Source organism: Notolepis coatsorum (genome assembly GCF_963971535.1).
Source record: "Notolepis coatsorum genome assembly, chromosome: 20".
NCBI lineage: Eukaryota > Metazoa > Chordata > Actinopteri > Aulopiformes > Paralepididae > Notolepis > Notolepis coatsorum.
In genome coordinates, this window is record NC_140184.1 from 11,618,025 (window position 1) to 11,635,496 (window position 17,472).

Consider the following 17,472-nt stretch of genomic DNA (forward strand, 5'->3'; position numbering starts at 1 on the left):
AATTAACGCATTAATCTTAATTTTTTTTTTAAATAAAATTACATTTTTTTTTTTTACCTTTATTTACCCAGGGTAGGTTGTCTGAGCACAGATGCTCTTTTTCAGGAACGCCCTGCTTCACATTCACAGTTACATTCACACCTGGGAGCTGCCCAGTACGCGTCTACCTTAATGATAAGCAAGCAGTGCAAAAATGCGGAAGCATTCGTCACCGCACGCCACTACGGTAAAGCGCCTTTCTTTTCAGGCCCGCTTTGGGAGCTGTCGCGCGGAAATAGGCTGTCTATTGCCATTCTCTTTGACAAACTCTAACCTTAACCAGCTCCTTAACAGCGCCTAAACTTAACCGTTCTAACCTTAACCAACTCCGAAACAATGCCTAACCTTAACCTTAACCTTAACCATGCCTAACCTTAACCATAGAAATTATATTGCCATTCTCTTTGACAAACTCTAACCTTAACCAGCTCCTTAACAGCGCCTAAACTTAACCGTTCTAACCTTAACCAACTCCGAAACAATGCCTAACCTTAACCTTAACCTTAACCATGCCTAACCTTAACCGGCGAAAGAATACATGTTAAAAAAAAAAATCACGTTAAAAAAAAAATATTCGATGGGATTCAAACTCGCCAGCAAACGAGCCATAGGATCCACAGCCATGTAGTCTTGCCAATTGAGCTATTTCTAGATACTGAATAAGGGGCGGTGACTTATATATATTGAGCTCCGCTCGTGTCGAACCAAGGCGGGATCTCATGCGCATGCGCGGGCACCTCGCGCGAGCACGCCGGCGCACGCACGCACCTGAGCGAGCACGCCGCCGCCGGTGCACGCACGGGCGCTGGGCGGCGGAAAATGAAAGGCGCATTACCGCACGCCACTACGGTAGAATGCTTCCGCATTCTTGCACTGCTTGCTTATCATTAAGGAAAACGCGCCCAGTACAACCACAGTTGACACCATTGGCCACTGAGCAACTCCACTGGAGCAGTTGATTTGCATTGGCAGGGTTTGGCCCTGTCTGGCACCCAACGGGAAAAATATTATAGGCACTATAAGTAGACACCGCTACATAAAACAAGCTGGTCTGCCTGAGTGACTGGTGGAATAAGGAGAAATAGAGATTGGACTGATTGAGTCAAGCCATGTCACATAGTTCAAGTTTGAAATGCTTCTTTCTGTTTTGCTCCTGAGAGTGTGCTAGATACTGTACTGTACTGGTAATATTATTTATTCGTGTTAACTTCTGAATAAAACAACTTATTAAACACAAGTACATCTTATTGAACATTATTTTGATATTTCATTACCAATTATCATAGCAAAACAGCTTTTTCAAACAGTCTGTAATGCATTTTGGAAACGGGAGATGGGCTCATGGTGTAATGGGCCACCTGGCCTGAGAAACAAGGAGGAAAGAAAAAGTAAGGACTTACTTCTGGTCATTATTTGGGTAGAACACACATATTTTGAATGCCTTCGGCAGTTTTTTTTTTTTTTTAGCCATTTTAATCTAGATTAATCTAGATTAAATCCAGGATTGCATAGATTAATCTAGATTAAAAAAAATTATCTATGCCAACCTCTAATTTGAATTTATATTATATATATGTATATATTCTACTACAAACCTTAATTGTACAGCCCTGTCCTATATTATATTGATTATTCTACTTTAATTGTCTGTTAATGTTGATGCACCAAACGACCAAGACAAATGCATTGTATGTGCAAGCTTACTTGGCAATATACTTCTAATAAGACGAGGGAATAGAAGGGATACACCACAGTAGCTTTGAGATTTGGTTCAAGTGTTTATTTTGAATCCTACATTGGTTAACTCCAGCTCTGCTCCCGTTAGAGTATAGCCTCGCGTCACGCTTGTTCAGCGCGACCATTTGCCTTATTCACTTTGCCGCCATCTTTATCTTCTTACATCGCTATTAACTCATTCCAATGAGCAGATGAATAATTTATTTATACTTTTCAAAACACGAAAACTATGTCGGAGAAAATCAACCGGGTACATCACGAGCTTGTAATTCCGATAGTCTGTTACTGTTCTGCCAGTTGTTGCCCGACTATTTCAGGTGTTTAATGGGATCTTTATGGCGACGTTTTAACATTGAAGGGAACGGTCACTTCCGTATCTGTTCCGTGGCGGCAAAGTGAATTGACCACTGCACTTCCGCGTTACATGGAGCTTGTGAGGGGGGAGCTAGCCGTAGCTACAACCACTTACGTCAAGCCTTGAATACAAATTAATTCAATTAATCCCCCCGCGCTCTCCTCAAAGTACCGGAAGTGTTGCGGTGGTCTATACGCAAATAGGAGGGGACAAGTCTCCCTCTCTCCTCACACGGCCCACGTACACAATGGCTGGGATCAACTTTCCAAATCAGAAAAGAACGTTTCACCAAAACATGAAAGTGAAAAGCTGGCATCTTTACAATACACACTCAAAAAAGTATGTTTATTTTTTATTACAGAGTTATATGTACTGTTTTGGTACCAAGTTGACCCCAGTCCAGCCATGCAAAAAAAACAAGTTACGAATTTTCTCCCACACAGGTCACATGACCCACTAGCCTCTTAAATCATGCGCTCCCCATTTAGTCAGTTTAGTTCATAAGGAAAACAATAGATGATTAAAATGATTTCAACGCAGGAATAAATTATAAAGCAAGTTTGCCTGTCTGTAAAAATTCTAATCTTCAAAAAAAAATATCTAAGAAACAGTGTATTGAAAATCAAATCAATCTTAAACATATGGCTAGAGAAAACATTCAAGTGTATAACATGAAAAGAATGAACAAAACAAGGATAGGAATGGACCGTCATACATAACTACTACTGTATATCCCAGGTACGGCTTATCATTTACAATCTAGATGAATGGGAGAAATAAAATGCATGTTGGACACAGGCAAAAAAGAAATAGTCAAACATTCAAAATACTTAACTTGATTTGATTTGCCTCGTCAAGCATAGTTTGTCGTGTCTGTGGCAAACCAAGTGCCTTGTACCCAACCCACACGGTTTGAAAACATATCAAATATGCATATTACATATACCCAAGTCTACTTCAGGTACCAGGCGAGCTACTAGATACCACTTCCAGTTAAATACTGTAAGTGATTAGAAGCGTCAAAGTACCAGGTCATCATCTGAGCTGGGCCAGCTGTAATGAGAGGATCGGTCCACCAGAGGGCTCTCAATCCCCAGTCAACAGCAGGGTGCGGCATAGCACAGACATCTCTGGCTTCCTCTTCTAAGGCACTGTTACTTCTGATTGGGACACCTCTAATTGTGTCTTTTCACTTCTGATACAAGTCTCTTTCTGTGTGTATTCTGGTTGCTGTGGTCAATGTGTCTCCGGAATCAATTCCTCACTTTATTCTCCTGTAAAGCATCTTCAAACCAGTTTTTGCAAAACATGCTCTAAAAATAACGTGACTTGAGGTGATAATTACAGCCCCCCCCCCCCCTCTAACCCTCTTAGTTTGGCAGGGAAACATGAGTTGACTTTCTACTGGTAGAAATCCTAGCAATTGAAGAAGAACTTGCACATCCAATATTTCTTTTGCAGGTGTGTTGGGAGAGGAGCTTAATAAAGACAATTATTTAATGAAAACTAACGTTTTGGTCCACATTGAACCAAATGCTCATGAAATTGTGAGTGAGCGGCGATTATCACAGCCAATCACCAAAGCCAATCGTGCGGTTTCCCAGTGGGGATGTCTGCGCAGAACGTCTGCCTGTGAGCGGTCCTCGTGTCTGGATCTCGAGTACCATTGGCCGGGTGACGGGAGGGGGCGGGACGTCAGGAAGATGAGACGGCCTGGACGTAGTTGGCAGGGTAGAGGCCCACCACGCCGCCACTCAGACGTCCTTTACACCAGCCCTGGTCATCCTCCTCTCCCAGCTTCAACAGCTCCTCTCCTGGAGGGAGGCAGGGGGGAGGCAGGGGGGAGGAGGGAGAAACAGGAAATGAGGAGGGAAGAGGAGGAAGTAGGCAGAGAGGAGCAGATGGGAGAGCAGGGGACAGGAAGAGAGAGGAGGGACACAGGCGTTTTCCACACCATTTAACTGAGGAAGAACTGTGTTTTTATAGACAAAAACATATATATATAAAAAAAGAAAAATAATAATATATATAGGTTTATCACGTTATGGTAATAAGCCTACCCTAAATTATCTCCTGGTCACGCCAACAGAGACATCGCTCCTTAAAAAAAACATGGCTTTCTTGAGGGACTATTTTACTCTCTGCTCTACGTGTGAATTCACTTTAAAAAGGCAGACGTGTAAATTGCTTTTCAGCACAAATCAAGTAACTTTGACGAATAGAAGATAAAATAAATATAACACAACGTGTGACTGGTGTTAAGGTGTTTATCCCCATTAACGGTATGGTCCTTTAAAGTGGACGACACCAGCACTGAACTGCAATATGTCCTACCTGTCCTCTGCCCTGGGCCTGGTGTCTGTCCTACCTGTCCTACCTGGGCCTGGTGTCTGTCCTACCTGTCCTACCTGGGCCTGGTGTCTGTCCTACCTGTCCTACCTGGGCCTGGTGTCTGTCCTACCTGGGCCTGGTGTCTGTCCTACCTGGGCCTGGTGTCTGTCCTACCTGGGCCTGGTGTCTGTCCTACCTGGGCCTGGTGTCTGTCCTACCTGGGCCTGGTGTCTGTCCTACCTGGCCTCTGTCCTGGCCTTGCTGTAGGCTAAGCACGGTTGAGCCAAGTTGGACTGAGCCGTTTCAAACGTGGGCTTCTCTCTCCAGGGACCCATCAAGCCCCGTTATCACTTGATCCCTCCAGCTCCCCTCAGTAGAGATCCCTCCAGCTCCCCTCAGTAGAGATCCCTCCAGCTCCCCTCAGTACAGATCCCTCCAGCTCCCCTCAGTAGATCCCTCCAGCTCCCCTCAGTAGAGATCCCTCCAGCTCCCCTCAGTAGAGATCCCTCCAGCTCCCCTCTATAGAGAATCCAGCTCCCCTCAGTAGAGATCCCTCCAGCTCCCCTCAGTAGAGATCCCTCCAGCTCCCCTCAGTAGATCCCTCCAGCTCCCCTCAGTAGAGATCCCTCCAGCTCCCCTCTATAGAGAATCCAGCTCCCCTCAGTAGAGATCCCTCCAGCTGCCCTCAGTAGAGATCCCTCCAGCTCCCCCCAGTAGAGATCCCTCCAGCTCCCCTCAGTAGAGATCCCTCCAGCTCCCCTCAGTAGAGATCCCTCCAGCTCCCCTCAGTAGAGATCCCTCCAGCTCCCCTCAGTAGAGATCCCTCCAGCTCCCCTCAGTAGAGATCCCTCCAGCTCCCCTCAGTACAGATCCCTCCAGCTCCCCCCAGTAGATCCCTCCAGCTCCCCTCAGTAGAGATCCCTCCAGCTCCCCTCAGTAGAGATCCCTCCAGCTCCCCTCAGTAGAGATCCCTCCAGCTCCCCTCAGTAGATCCCTCCAGCTCCCCTCAGTAGAGATCCCTCCAGCTCCCCTCAGTAGAGATCCCTCCAGCTCCCCTCAGTAGAGATCCCTCCAGCTGCCCTCAGTAGAGATCCCTCCAGCTCCCCTCAGTAGAGATCCCTCCAGCTCCCCTCAGTAGAGATCCCTCCAGCTCCCCCCAGTAGAGATCCCTCCAGCTCCCCTCAGTACAGATCCCTCCAGCTCCCCTCAGTACAGATCCCTCCAGCTCCCCTCAGTAGAGATCCCTCCAGCTCCCCTCAGTAGAGATCCCTCCAGCTCCCCTCAGTAGAGATCCCTCCAGCTCCCCCCAGTAGATCCCTCCAGCTCCCCCCAGTAGAGATCCCTCCAGCTCCCCTCAGTAGAGATCCCTCCAGCTCCCCCCAGTAGATCCCTCCAGCTCCCCTCAGTAGAGATCCCTCCAGCTCCCCTCAGTAGAGATCCCTCCAGCTCCCCTCAGTAGAGATCCCTCCAGCTCCCCTCAGTAGAGATCCCTCCAGCTCCCCTCAGTAGAGATCCCTCCAGCTCCCCTCAGTACAGATCCCTCCAGCTCCCCTCAGTAGATCCCTCCAGCTCCTCAGTAGAGATCCCTCCAGCTCCCCTCAGTACAGATCCCTCCAGCTCCCCCCAGTAGATCCCTCCAGCTCCCCTCAGTAGAGATCCCTCCAGCTCCCCTCAGTAGAGATCCCTCCAGCTCCCCTCAGTACAGATCCCTCCAGCTCCCCTCAGTAGATCCCTCCAGCTCCCCTCAGTAGAGATCCCTCCAGCTCCCCTCAGTACAGATCCCTCCAGCTCCCCCCAGTAGATCCCTCCAGCTCCCCTCAGTAGAGATCCCTCCAGCTCCCCTCAGTAGAGATCCCTCCAGCTCCCCCCAGTAGAGATCCCTCCAGCTCCCCTCAGTAGAGATCCCTCCAGCTCCCCCCAGTAGATCCCTCCAGCTCCCCTCAGTAGATCCCTCCAGCTCCCCCCAGTAGAGATCCCTCCAGCTCCCCTCAGTAGAGATCCCTCCAGCTCCCCCCAGTAGATCCCTCCAGCTCCCCTCAGTAGAGATCCCTCCAGCTCCCCTCAGTAGAGATCCCTCCAGCTCCCCTCAGTAGAGATCCCTCCAGCTCCCCTCAGTAGAGATCCCTCCAGCTCCCCTCAGTAGAGATCCCTCCAGCTCCCCTCAGTACAGATCCCTCCAGCTCCCCTCAGTAGAGATCCCTCCAGCTCCCCTCAGTAGAGATCCCTCCAGCTCCCCTCAGTAGAGATCCCTCCAGCTCCCCTCAGGTCAGGGCGTCACCAGAAATGCTTTTCTTCAAAATAGTCTCTTCTCATCTTTCCATTCTGGTCATCTGGTCTATTCTCCACTCCATTTCTGTCACAAATTCTACTTAACGCTGCTCGGGTCACCATTCAGTACTTATGAATACTACCCGAATACTTTCCCCAATGCATTTCTTAATTACTGCAGCCCCTACAGATGCATTTCTGAATATGCATTAACTCGATGTTACACAAGCAAATCATGCTTTGCATTTTTATTGATCGACAGTCCTAATGTTTTTGTAATACTATTGTCAATGTTTTTAATTCAAACCGGTATATTTTAAATAAAAAAATCGATCCCAAAATGATTATAATATTGTTGCAAGGAACAATACCGTACTTTTCGGACTATAAGCCGCGGCTTTTCCCCCCATTTTTCGAACCTGCGGCTTATATAACGGTGCGGCTTATATGTGACTCGACGTGACCAAACCCGAAAATGTACAAATCTAAATATATATATATTTTTGACTGCATTGAAATGTTATTTATCTGTTCCCTTATTTGCTAAACTTAATACAACTTGTAAATGAGTTTCTTGTTATTTGTCCGACTGTATTGTGTCCCAATGCTAATTACATATGGTAATTAAACATTAAAACACCTGCGGCTTATAGTCCAGTGCGGCTTATATATGTACACATCATTCAATTTAGCTGCTGCGGCTTATATTCAGGTGCGGTTTATAGTGCGAAAAGTACGGTACTTAGATTGACTTAACCTGTTAAACCCTAGCCATATTTTCAGAAAATGTGCCTAAAAGTACATACCCAAGTCAATTAAGAATAGCTCCACAACTACAAGGTACATTTGCATGTTTTTATCTGGTATCTAGGGACATCTATGGACCTCAGGGAAAGTAGCGTAAGGTTAACCCTTTGCAGTGTGGTAGTGAAAGGGTCAAGGTACCCGCCCCCCCCCACCACCACCACACACCTCTGACCACCCCCTTCCACATAAACCAACCCCCCCCCCCCCCCAACAACATATTTATTGTGCCAGGTTGCCAACAGAAATAAACCATCAGCTGGTAAAGGTCTAAAATTAACAGTTTAAACCCTACTTAACCTTGCTTTGAAACAGTAGCTAACTAGTTAATGATCCATGTAGGGCCATGCAGTCAATACACCCCACCAATCATTCAACTGGTGAGAACCCATTCCCTCTTTTACTTGTATGAAGCACAATCTCAGGAGGCTCATACAGAACCAAGCATTTCACTATCATGTGCATGTACCTTAAATGTGACAAATAAAACAAGACTTGAAACTCGCCGGTAATCGAACGTGTCAATAGTCTTGGCACCAACCACAGATAAGGTAACATGAACAGTACAGTACAGACATCATGATAGTGATTCAACAAAACACAGAAGCAAAACACTGACATGGTGGGAAATCCCACAATGTCCACTTACCTGGCATGCCGATGAGCGTGGAATGAGTTTGGAAACATACGATTATCGCAAAGATAATCACTCAAGTTAAGAGGAACCAGAGAACAGCATTCTTGTGACACCATTTTTGAATGTTCATTTGAGCTATATCTTTTAGAGAACTATTCAAAACCCTGTAAATGACAGATCGACCAATAACCAAGGTTTGTCCATCAAATAATTACAGGTATTTGGCAATCTGGGTAATCCTATAGTTCTTTGAATATCCCAAAGAACATTCAACATGTGCCTACGTTTAACAAGAATGCGTACCTGAGGTTCCTGGGTGTAAGTGTTCAGTCTCTAACAGAGCTGTGTTCTCTACACAGGAGCAGCGTTCTACGAGATTGACCGTCTGAGGAGAAACTGGGATCCCATTGCTCCCAAATAGATCAGTTTAAACATTTTGAGGCACGTGCTACTAATCTGAATGCATTTCAAACGAGGACCCATTGACCATATCAAGGCTGTTTGAGGAGATTACTTGACAGTTTGTTTATGTACTGTACACGATCCTACTGTTAATGAAACAAGACTGTTTGAGGCAGAACGACAGTGTCCTAGTTCTTTACCATTTTACCATTGCAGGCTAGGATATCAGGGAGAAATTGTGCGGCCGATACGATTCACTGCGGTCGACGCGGTCACATTGTCTTACATAGATTCAATGACGATTTTAATGTTCACTCACTCAGAATTAGGGATGTATTGTACGTTTGAAAGAATCTTCCAAATGGACTTATATTATTAATAAATAATTGATGATCATTAGGTGACCATTAGACGAGTGACCTAAAATAAAAGCTAGATTTTCCAATTTCAGCATGATCCACATTTAACATGGATACATATTAGAGCAGAATGGTTTCAAATAAATAATTTAAAGCTATTTTTTAAGCATTATCGCTGGTGGTAGCTACATTATTGCTGCTGGTAGCTACATCATTGCTGCTGGTAGCTACATTATTGATGGTGGTAGCTACATTATTGCTGGTGGTAGCTACATTATTGCTCCTGGTAGCTACATCATTGCTGCTGGTAGCTACATTATTGCTGCTGGTAGCTACATTATTGCTGCCTATATTATTGCTGCTGGTAGCAACATCATTGCTGCCTACATTATTGCTGCTGGTAGCAACATTATTGCTGCTCATAAATACATCATTGCTGCCTACATTATTGCTGCTGGTAGCAACATTATTGCTGGTGGTAGCTACATTATTGCTGCTGGTAGCTACATTATTGCTGCTGGTAGCTACATCATTGCTGCCTACATTATTGCTGCTGGTAGCAACATTATTGCTGCTGGTAGCAACATTATTGCTGCTGGTAGCTACATTATTGCTGCTGGTAGCTACATCATTGCTGCCTACATTATTGCTGCTGGTAGCAACATCATTGCTGCTGGTAGCTACATTATTGCTGCCTACATTATTGCTGCTGGTAGCAACATTATTGCTGGCGGTAGCTACATCATTGCTGCCTACATTATTGCTGCTGGTAGCAACATTATTGCTGCTGGTAGCTACATTATTGCTGCTGGTAGCTACATTATTGCTGCTGGTAGCTACATTATTGCTGCTGGTAGCTACATCATTGCTGCTGGTAGCTACATCATTGCTGCTGGTAGCTACATTATTGCTGCTGGTAGCTACATCATTGCTGCTGGTAGCTACATTATTGCTGCTGGTAGCTACATTATTGCTGCTGGTAGCTACATCATTGCTGCTGGTAGCTACATTATTGCTGCTGGTAGCTACATTATTGCTGCTGGTAGCTACATTATTGCTGCTGGTAGCTACATTATTGCTGGTGGTAGCTACATCATTGCTGCTGGTAGCTACATTATTGCTGCTGGTAGCTACATCATTGCTGCTGGTAGCTACATTATTGCTCCTGGTAGCTACATCATTGCTGCTGGTAGCTACATCATTGCTGCCTACATTATTGCTGCTGGTAGCAACATTATTGCTGCTGGTAGCTACATCATTGCTGCTGGTAGCTACATTATTGCTCCTGGTAGCTACATCATTGCTGCTGGTAGCTACATTATTGCTGCTGGTAGCTACATCATTGCTGCTGGTAGCTACATCATTGCTGCTGGTAGCTACATTATTGCTGCTGGTAGCTATTGCTGCTGGTAGCTACATCATTGCTGCTGGTAGCTACATTATTGCTGCTGGTAGCTACATTATTGCTGCTGGTAGCTACATCATTGCTGCTGGTAGCTACATTATTGCTGCTGGTAGCTATTGCTGCTGGTAGCTACATCATTGCTGCTGGTAGCTACATTATTGCTGCTGGTAGCTACATTATTGCTGCTGGTAGCTAAATTATTGCTGCTGGTAGCTACATTTGATGCTGGTAGCTAAATGATTGCTGCTGGTAGCTAAATGATTGCTGCTGGTAGCTACATTATTGCTGCTGGTAGCTACATTATTGCTGCTGGTAGCTACATTATTGCTGCTGGTAGCTATTGCTGCTGGTAGCTACATTATTGCTGCTGGTAGCTACATCATTGCTGCTGGTAGCTACATTATTGCTGCTGGTAGCTATTGCTGCTGGTAGCTACATTATTGCTGCTGGTAGCTACATCATTGCTGCTGGTAGCTACATTATTGCTGCTGGTAGCTAAATTATTGATGCTGGTAGCTACATTATTGTTGCTGGTAGCTAAATTATTGCTGCTGGTAGCTACATCATTGCTGCTGGTAGCTCCATTATTGCGGCTGGTAGCTACATCATTGCTGCTGGTAGCTCCATTATTGCGGCTGGTACTGTAGCTACATTTGGGACATTTGCAGAAGCCACGTCCTTCGGTTTGACTATTTTCATCCAGTAAAGTGAATTAGTTTTCAGTCTGTTTTCAGGGTCTTGTTTTCTGTCCACATGCCATCGCATGGTGTTTACTTTATAGAACCATTAGTGGTGTTTATGAGTTCCAAACTGAAACAAATAAGACACTCACGTCATTATATTAAGGGTCGGAGTGAAAATGAAAGTAGTAAATACAACAGCAGGTCGGCACCTTGCATGGTCGCTCCGCCGTCGGTGTGTGAATGTGCGAGTGAGTGGGTAAAATGTGAGGAACAAAATTGTAAAACGCTTTGGATAAAAGCTGTTATATAAATGCACCATTTACCATTTATATGAGCCCTAAAGTATAAGAGTGTGCGTTTCTGTGTGCACGCGCGTTATACATTTGTGCGCCGTGTGAGTGATGATCATATTTCAAGTCTAGACTCGAATTTCGAGGACTCGACGCTCCAATGACGACGTCACCATGGCGACTGGCCATTCTGAAAAAACGTATACACCTGAAACGGTTAGTAATGAGCATTAGTAGGGATTAATACCTGCTTTGAAGCTGAGCTCATCGGCTTCCTGGCCATGGTAATCATAGAGTGCACGAACACGCACCGCCTCTACCTTCTCCTCCTCCTCCTCCTTCTTCTTCTCCTCCTCCTCTTCTTCCTCCTCCTCCTCCTCCTCAGTCTCCTCCGCCGCCCCCACGCCGTTGACTGTGAGAACCTTCTTAGGACTCTCATCTGACCAGTCCGACGAGTAGTCCCTCACCCTGGAGAACGACACAAGAGACAGAGAGGGCTGAGAGAGGGCTTGTTTGTACAGTACGTACTTGTGCGTTTGTGTGTGAAAGGGGGTGGAGGTGAATGTGTACAGAGTAGACAATGGTTCTGTGTGTGTGCATGTTAGGAATATGTTGGAAAATGGCAGAATCATACCAAGTAGGGATGTCCAATATTATCGGCCGATATTGGCATTAAAATGTGATATCGGAAATTATCGGTATCGGTTTAAAAAAATATATATATTTTAATTTTTTACATGTATTTAACCTTTATTTGCCCAGGCAAGCAAGTAAGAACAAATTATGATTTTATTTATTGTCAAAAGTATGCATAATGTTGTGTTAATTCCATGACAAGAGATATGTAATGTTAATTACCTGGGGGGGGGGGGGGGGACCCTGCATATATCGGTATTGGTTGATATCGGTATCGGAAATTAAGAGTTGGACAATATCGGTATAGGTAAAAAAGACAATATCGAACATCCCTAAATCTTCAGATTAACAAGCAAGCTGTTCAGAACTACTGCAGTTTGTGATGTCATATCAAAGTTCAAGTTCAAGTTCTTTAATAGTTGTCATACAGAAGTACAGAATACTTTCATACAAAATGCTTCTTACTGTTACGCTCCAGAGACTGTGCTAGACAAGATAGTATCAAATAACATAATATAGCATGTAATTTAGAAGAAGAAAAATGAGGTCACAGTGTTCGGTATAGACATATGTACAATGTTCTGAGTTACCATATAATATACAATACTATGCAGTGTACTAATGTACAGTACTATCTAGTGCAAAGCAGAAATGGGATGAGGTACAATTTTAGGTACAATTTACAGTAAGGTGTACGAGTTGTAGTGCAATCCTTCATCAATAAATATAAAGTGTGGGGAGTGGGTGCTACAGTGTGTTTGTTTAAAGTGGGTGTGTGCTATAAAGTGTGTGGAGTGGGTGCTACAGTGTGTTTGTTTAAAGTGAGTGTGTGCGTGTGGATGTGTGTGCTATGTGCGTTTGGTGGTTGTTGTTGTGTAGTGTTCATTCATTGTTCGTTTAGCAGCCTGATGGCCTGGGGATAGAAGCTTCTTCTGAGTCTTTCTGTGCTCGCCTTGAGACTCCGGTATCGCTTGCCTGACCGCAGCAGTTCAAAGAGGCAGTTGTTCGGGTGACTGGAGTCTTTAATGATTCTCTTAGCCTTGCCCATGCAACGCTTGTTGTAAATGTTCTGGAGGGTGGGGAGCCCCCCTCCAATTGTGCGTTCGGCTGAACGTGTCACTCTTTGTAGTCTGCTTCGGTCTTGTGCAGTGCTATTCCCAAACCAGGAGGTGATGTTGCCGGTCAAGATGCTCTCTATTGTACATGAGTAGAAGTTCTTAAGGATCTTCTGACTGACTTGGAACTTCCTTAGGCGCCTGAGGAAGTAGAGGCGTTGTCGTGCCTTCTTCACAACACTGTCAATGTGTGTGGTCCATGTCAAGTCCTCGGATATGTAGGCTCCGAGGTACTTAAAGCTGTTGACTCTCTCAACCGGTGCCCCGTCGATGCTGAGGGGGCTGTAGTCCTTGACCCCCGTCCTCCTGAAGTCCACAATCATCTCCTTTGTTTTGCTGACGTTCAGGGAGAGGCTGTTTTCCTGGCACCATCCCGCCAGGACCTTGACCTCTTCCAGGTAGGCCCTCTCGTCGTTGGCAGAGATCAGGCCCACCACCACTGTGTCGTCAGCAAATTTGATGATTGTATTGCTACTCCGCTGAGCCACACAGTCGTGTGTGTACAGGGAGTAGAGGAGGGGACTCAGAACACAGCCCTGGGGGGCCCCTATGTTGAGGGTGATGGATGAGGAGGTGCAGTTGCCTGCTCTCACCACCTGGGGTCTGCCAGTCAGGAAGTCCAAGACCCACTGGCAGAGGTCATAGCCCAAGCCCAGGTCCCTGAGCTTGGCTATGAGTATGGAGGGGACTATGGTATTGAATGCCGAGCTGTAGTCGATGAATAGCATTCTCACATAGTTCCCCTGCCTCTTGTCCAGGTGTGATGCTGCTGTGTGCAGCACATGGGCTATGGCGTCCTCCGTGGACCTGTTGGGGCGGTATGCAAATTGCAGGGGGTCCATGTTGATGGGGAGGGAGGAGCAGATGTAGCCCTTTACTAGCTTCTCAAAGCACTTCATGGCTATGGAGGTGAGAGCTACAGGGCGGTAGTCGTTGAGGCAAGCAGGCTTGGATTTTTTGGGTACAGGGATAATAGTGGACTTATTCAGGCAGGTGGGGATGACAGCCTGTTCTAAGGACAGGTTAAATATGTCAGTGAATACTGGGGCCAGTTGGTCGGCACAGACTTTTAGGACGCGGCCGGGGATGCCGTCCGGACCTGCTGCCTTCCTGATATTCACTTTTTTAAAGGTCCGCCTCACCTCATGCTCTGTTACCCTGAACACTGCGCCTCCATCAGCAGCCGACCCCCCCCCCCCCATTGCCGTGGCTTGTGAGCTGGTGTTGTTATTACCAGCATCAAACCTTGCATAGAAGGTATTGAGGTCATTTGCTAAGGAGATGTCACTGTTCAGTTTGAGGGAGGCGCCTTTGTAGTCTGTCATCATTTTGAGCCCCTGCCACATAGCTCTAGAGTCAGCTTGTTCAAACTGGAGTTCAATTTTATCCCTGTAGCGCCGTTTGGCCTCTGACACTGTCCTCCTTACGTTGTATCGCGCCACCTTGTGGTCATTCATGTTGCCTGCCACTAGGCCGTCGTTGTATGCTTTGGTGCGCTCTCTCAGAGCTTCATGGACGGATTTGTCTACCCAGGGTTTTTGATTTGGGTAAACTCTCATTGTGGTAGTGGGGATTGTTTCTTCCACCCTAGTACAAACATAGTCCAGCACTGTCTCCGTGTAGACATTAATGTTATCTGTGTCGCGGAACACATTCCAGTCTGTGCAGTGAAACACAGACCGGAGCGTCTCCTCTGACGTCAAATCCCATTTCTGCACCTCTCGCGAGACTACAGGAGTACTTTTAATTCTCTGTTTGTACTTTGGTGAAAGAAAGATTGACGCGTGATCTGATTTACCAAAGCCACTATCAGAATGAGCCTTGTAGCCACCTTTAAATTGCGTGTAACAGTGATCTAGGATGTTACCGCCTCTGGTGTTGCAACTGTGTGTATGTGTAAGTAGGAGGGATATGAGGACTGTGTGTGTATGTGTAACTAGAAGGGATATGAGGACTGTGTGTGTATGTGTAACTAGAAGGGATATGAGGACTGTGTGTGTAATGTGTATGTGTAACTAGAAGGGATATGAGGACTGTGTGTATGTGTAACTAGAAGGGATATGAGGACTGTGTGTATGTGTAACTAGTAGGGATATGAGAACTGTGTGTATGTGTAACTAGAAGGGATATGAGGACTGTGTGTGTATGTGATTAGGAGGGACATGAGGACTGTGTGTATGTGTCACTAGGAGGGATATGAGGAATTGCCGTGTGTACATTGACAATAAAGTAATCTTCTTCTTCTAAAACGCCGCTACCTTAGAAGCACCCCCTCCTTCGAGTAGCTTTAAAAGGTCTCTTACAAACCGCCCTGAAGGAAACACGTTGCGGTGTTACATAACCTTGACTTGAAGTGGACTGTGTTAAGGGATATTGCTGGTGTGGCCTGTACGGCCCTCTACTCCACAAAGCACTCACCATCATTCATGACCCAGACCACCCAGTCTACCAGCACTTTACCCCCCTTCCCTCTGGTCGTAGCAGGTATAGACTATCCGTGTGCAGAAAGGCTCGTTTTAGCGAGAGCTTTGTTCCCACAGCCATACAAGCTTTAAACAAGTCACCTTTTGACCCCCTAAAGCCCACATAGACAGAGGTTTGCCTGGACATAGGGTTGTATTTTTGCCAGTTCTGAGCTTATTCTTTGAGTCGGTATCAAGTGTTCTACCTTTTATGATTCAGGGGAACCCACCCTTTATTTCTGGTGCAGTGTAAAGTCACCATCATAAATTACCTTTGTGTGAGTATACAATATTTAACGTAACTTTTTTTTTAAAATAAACTCCATAGTAGTAGATTCAGATCAAATTCAAGGTGAAGCTTTATCACAAACGGTTCCAAAGACATTTAATGTTTTGCAAAACATGTCTAGTGTTGCACGTGACACTGTGTGTGTGTGTGTGTGTGTTCTACTGTGTGTGTGTGTGTGTGTTATCGACTGTATGTGTGTTATCTCCTGTGTGTGTTATCTACTGTGTGTGTGTGTGTGTGTGTGTGTGTGTGTGTGTGTGTGTGTGTGTGTGTGTGTGTGTGTGTGTGTGTGTTATCTAGTGTGAGTGTGTGTGTTATCTACTGTGTGTTATCTACTGTGGAAGACTGTTTCCTCCCAAGGACAAATAAAACAAATCTAAAAATAAATAAATCTGTCTGTCTGTCTGTCTGTCTGTCTGTCTGTCTGTCTGTCTGTCTGTCTGTCTGTCTGTCTGTCTGTCTGTCCATCTATCTATCTATCTAACTATCTATCCATATAACTATCTATACATATATCTACCTATACATATATCCATCTATCCATCTATCCATATAACTATCCATACATACATCCATACATCCATACATACATACATACATACATACATACATACATACATACATACATACATACATACATACATACATACATACATACATACATACATACATACATACATACATACATACATACATACATACATACATACATACATACATACATACATACATACATACATACATACATACATACATACATACATATATATATATATATATATATATATATATATATATATATATCTTCTTTTACTGTTTCCCTTGTGTAGCCTTTATGTTTTGTATGTTGTTGTATTATGTGAAAGTATTTTTATGAGGAACTAAAGATCTTGAAGAGAAGAGATCTTGTATCTCAAGGACCTTCCTGGATAAATTAAGGATATGTTCAATAAATTAAAACAACTTCAGAACCTGAGGGAACCACTGGCAATCTAATATTGTTTAGTCTACAACAATCTTGCACAATTGTACAGCCCTGTCCTGTATTATATTATATTGTATCTTTATTCTTATTTCGTTTACATATTCCATTTTATTCTACTTCAATTTACTTTATTCATTTACTTCTACTTGCTTTGTAAGTGTTGATATTGTCTGTAAATGTTGATGCACCAAATGACCAAGACGGATTCCTTGTATGTGCAAACTTACTTGGTAATAAATACTTTTCTGATTCTGATAGTAGCCTACATCAAACAGAACAGATATACTCATACGTATGAAATACTCTAGTGCACTGTATTTGTATTTAACACATGTTCATTTTCTCTGAATGTCCTACTATGTACTATGACTAAGTAATTCAAGGGAGGTTTAGGTGGATTACCTGAAATAGCTTGTTTGTTTGTTTGATTTTAGCAACCAGCAGGGGGCAGCAGTAACCACTGTGTCATAATATAATGTTACACTACAGGAAGAAATCACACACAGATCCCAAAGCCACAACCAGGATGTGACACAAGTGCCTCATGAGACTTAGCTTTCTTAACAATAGCAATATTAGTATAATATTAATAATTCATAATAGTGTCCATTTGGGAAGAAAGGTGGCTACCACTTTACTGGGTTTACTAATCAATATTATAAAAAGAAGAAAAAA

General features: G+C 44.6%; 1 protein-coding gene across 2 annotated transcripts in view; it reads right to left on the reverse strand.

Moving 5' to 3' along the window:
- Positions 1-1,835: 1,835 nt before the first annotated feature.
- The window catches only part of pacsin3 (protein kinase C and casein kinase substrate in neurons 3), a 98,503-nt gene continuing 82,866 nt past the window's right edge, over positions 1,836-17,472 (reverse strand). For both annotated transcript variants that reach the window (XM_084337356.1, XM_084337355.1), the window contains 2 exons: positions 11,558-11,778; positions 1,836-3,945 (listed from right to left, as the gene is read on the reverse strand). In XM_084337356.1, the coding sequence (XP_084193482.1) occupies positions 3,827-3,945; positions 11,558-11,778 (340 nt within the window). In that variant the 3' untranslated portion in view covers positions 1,836-3,826. The remainder of the gene's footprint in view (positions 3,946-11,557; positions 11,779-17,472) is intronic.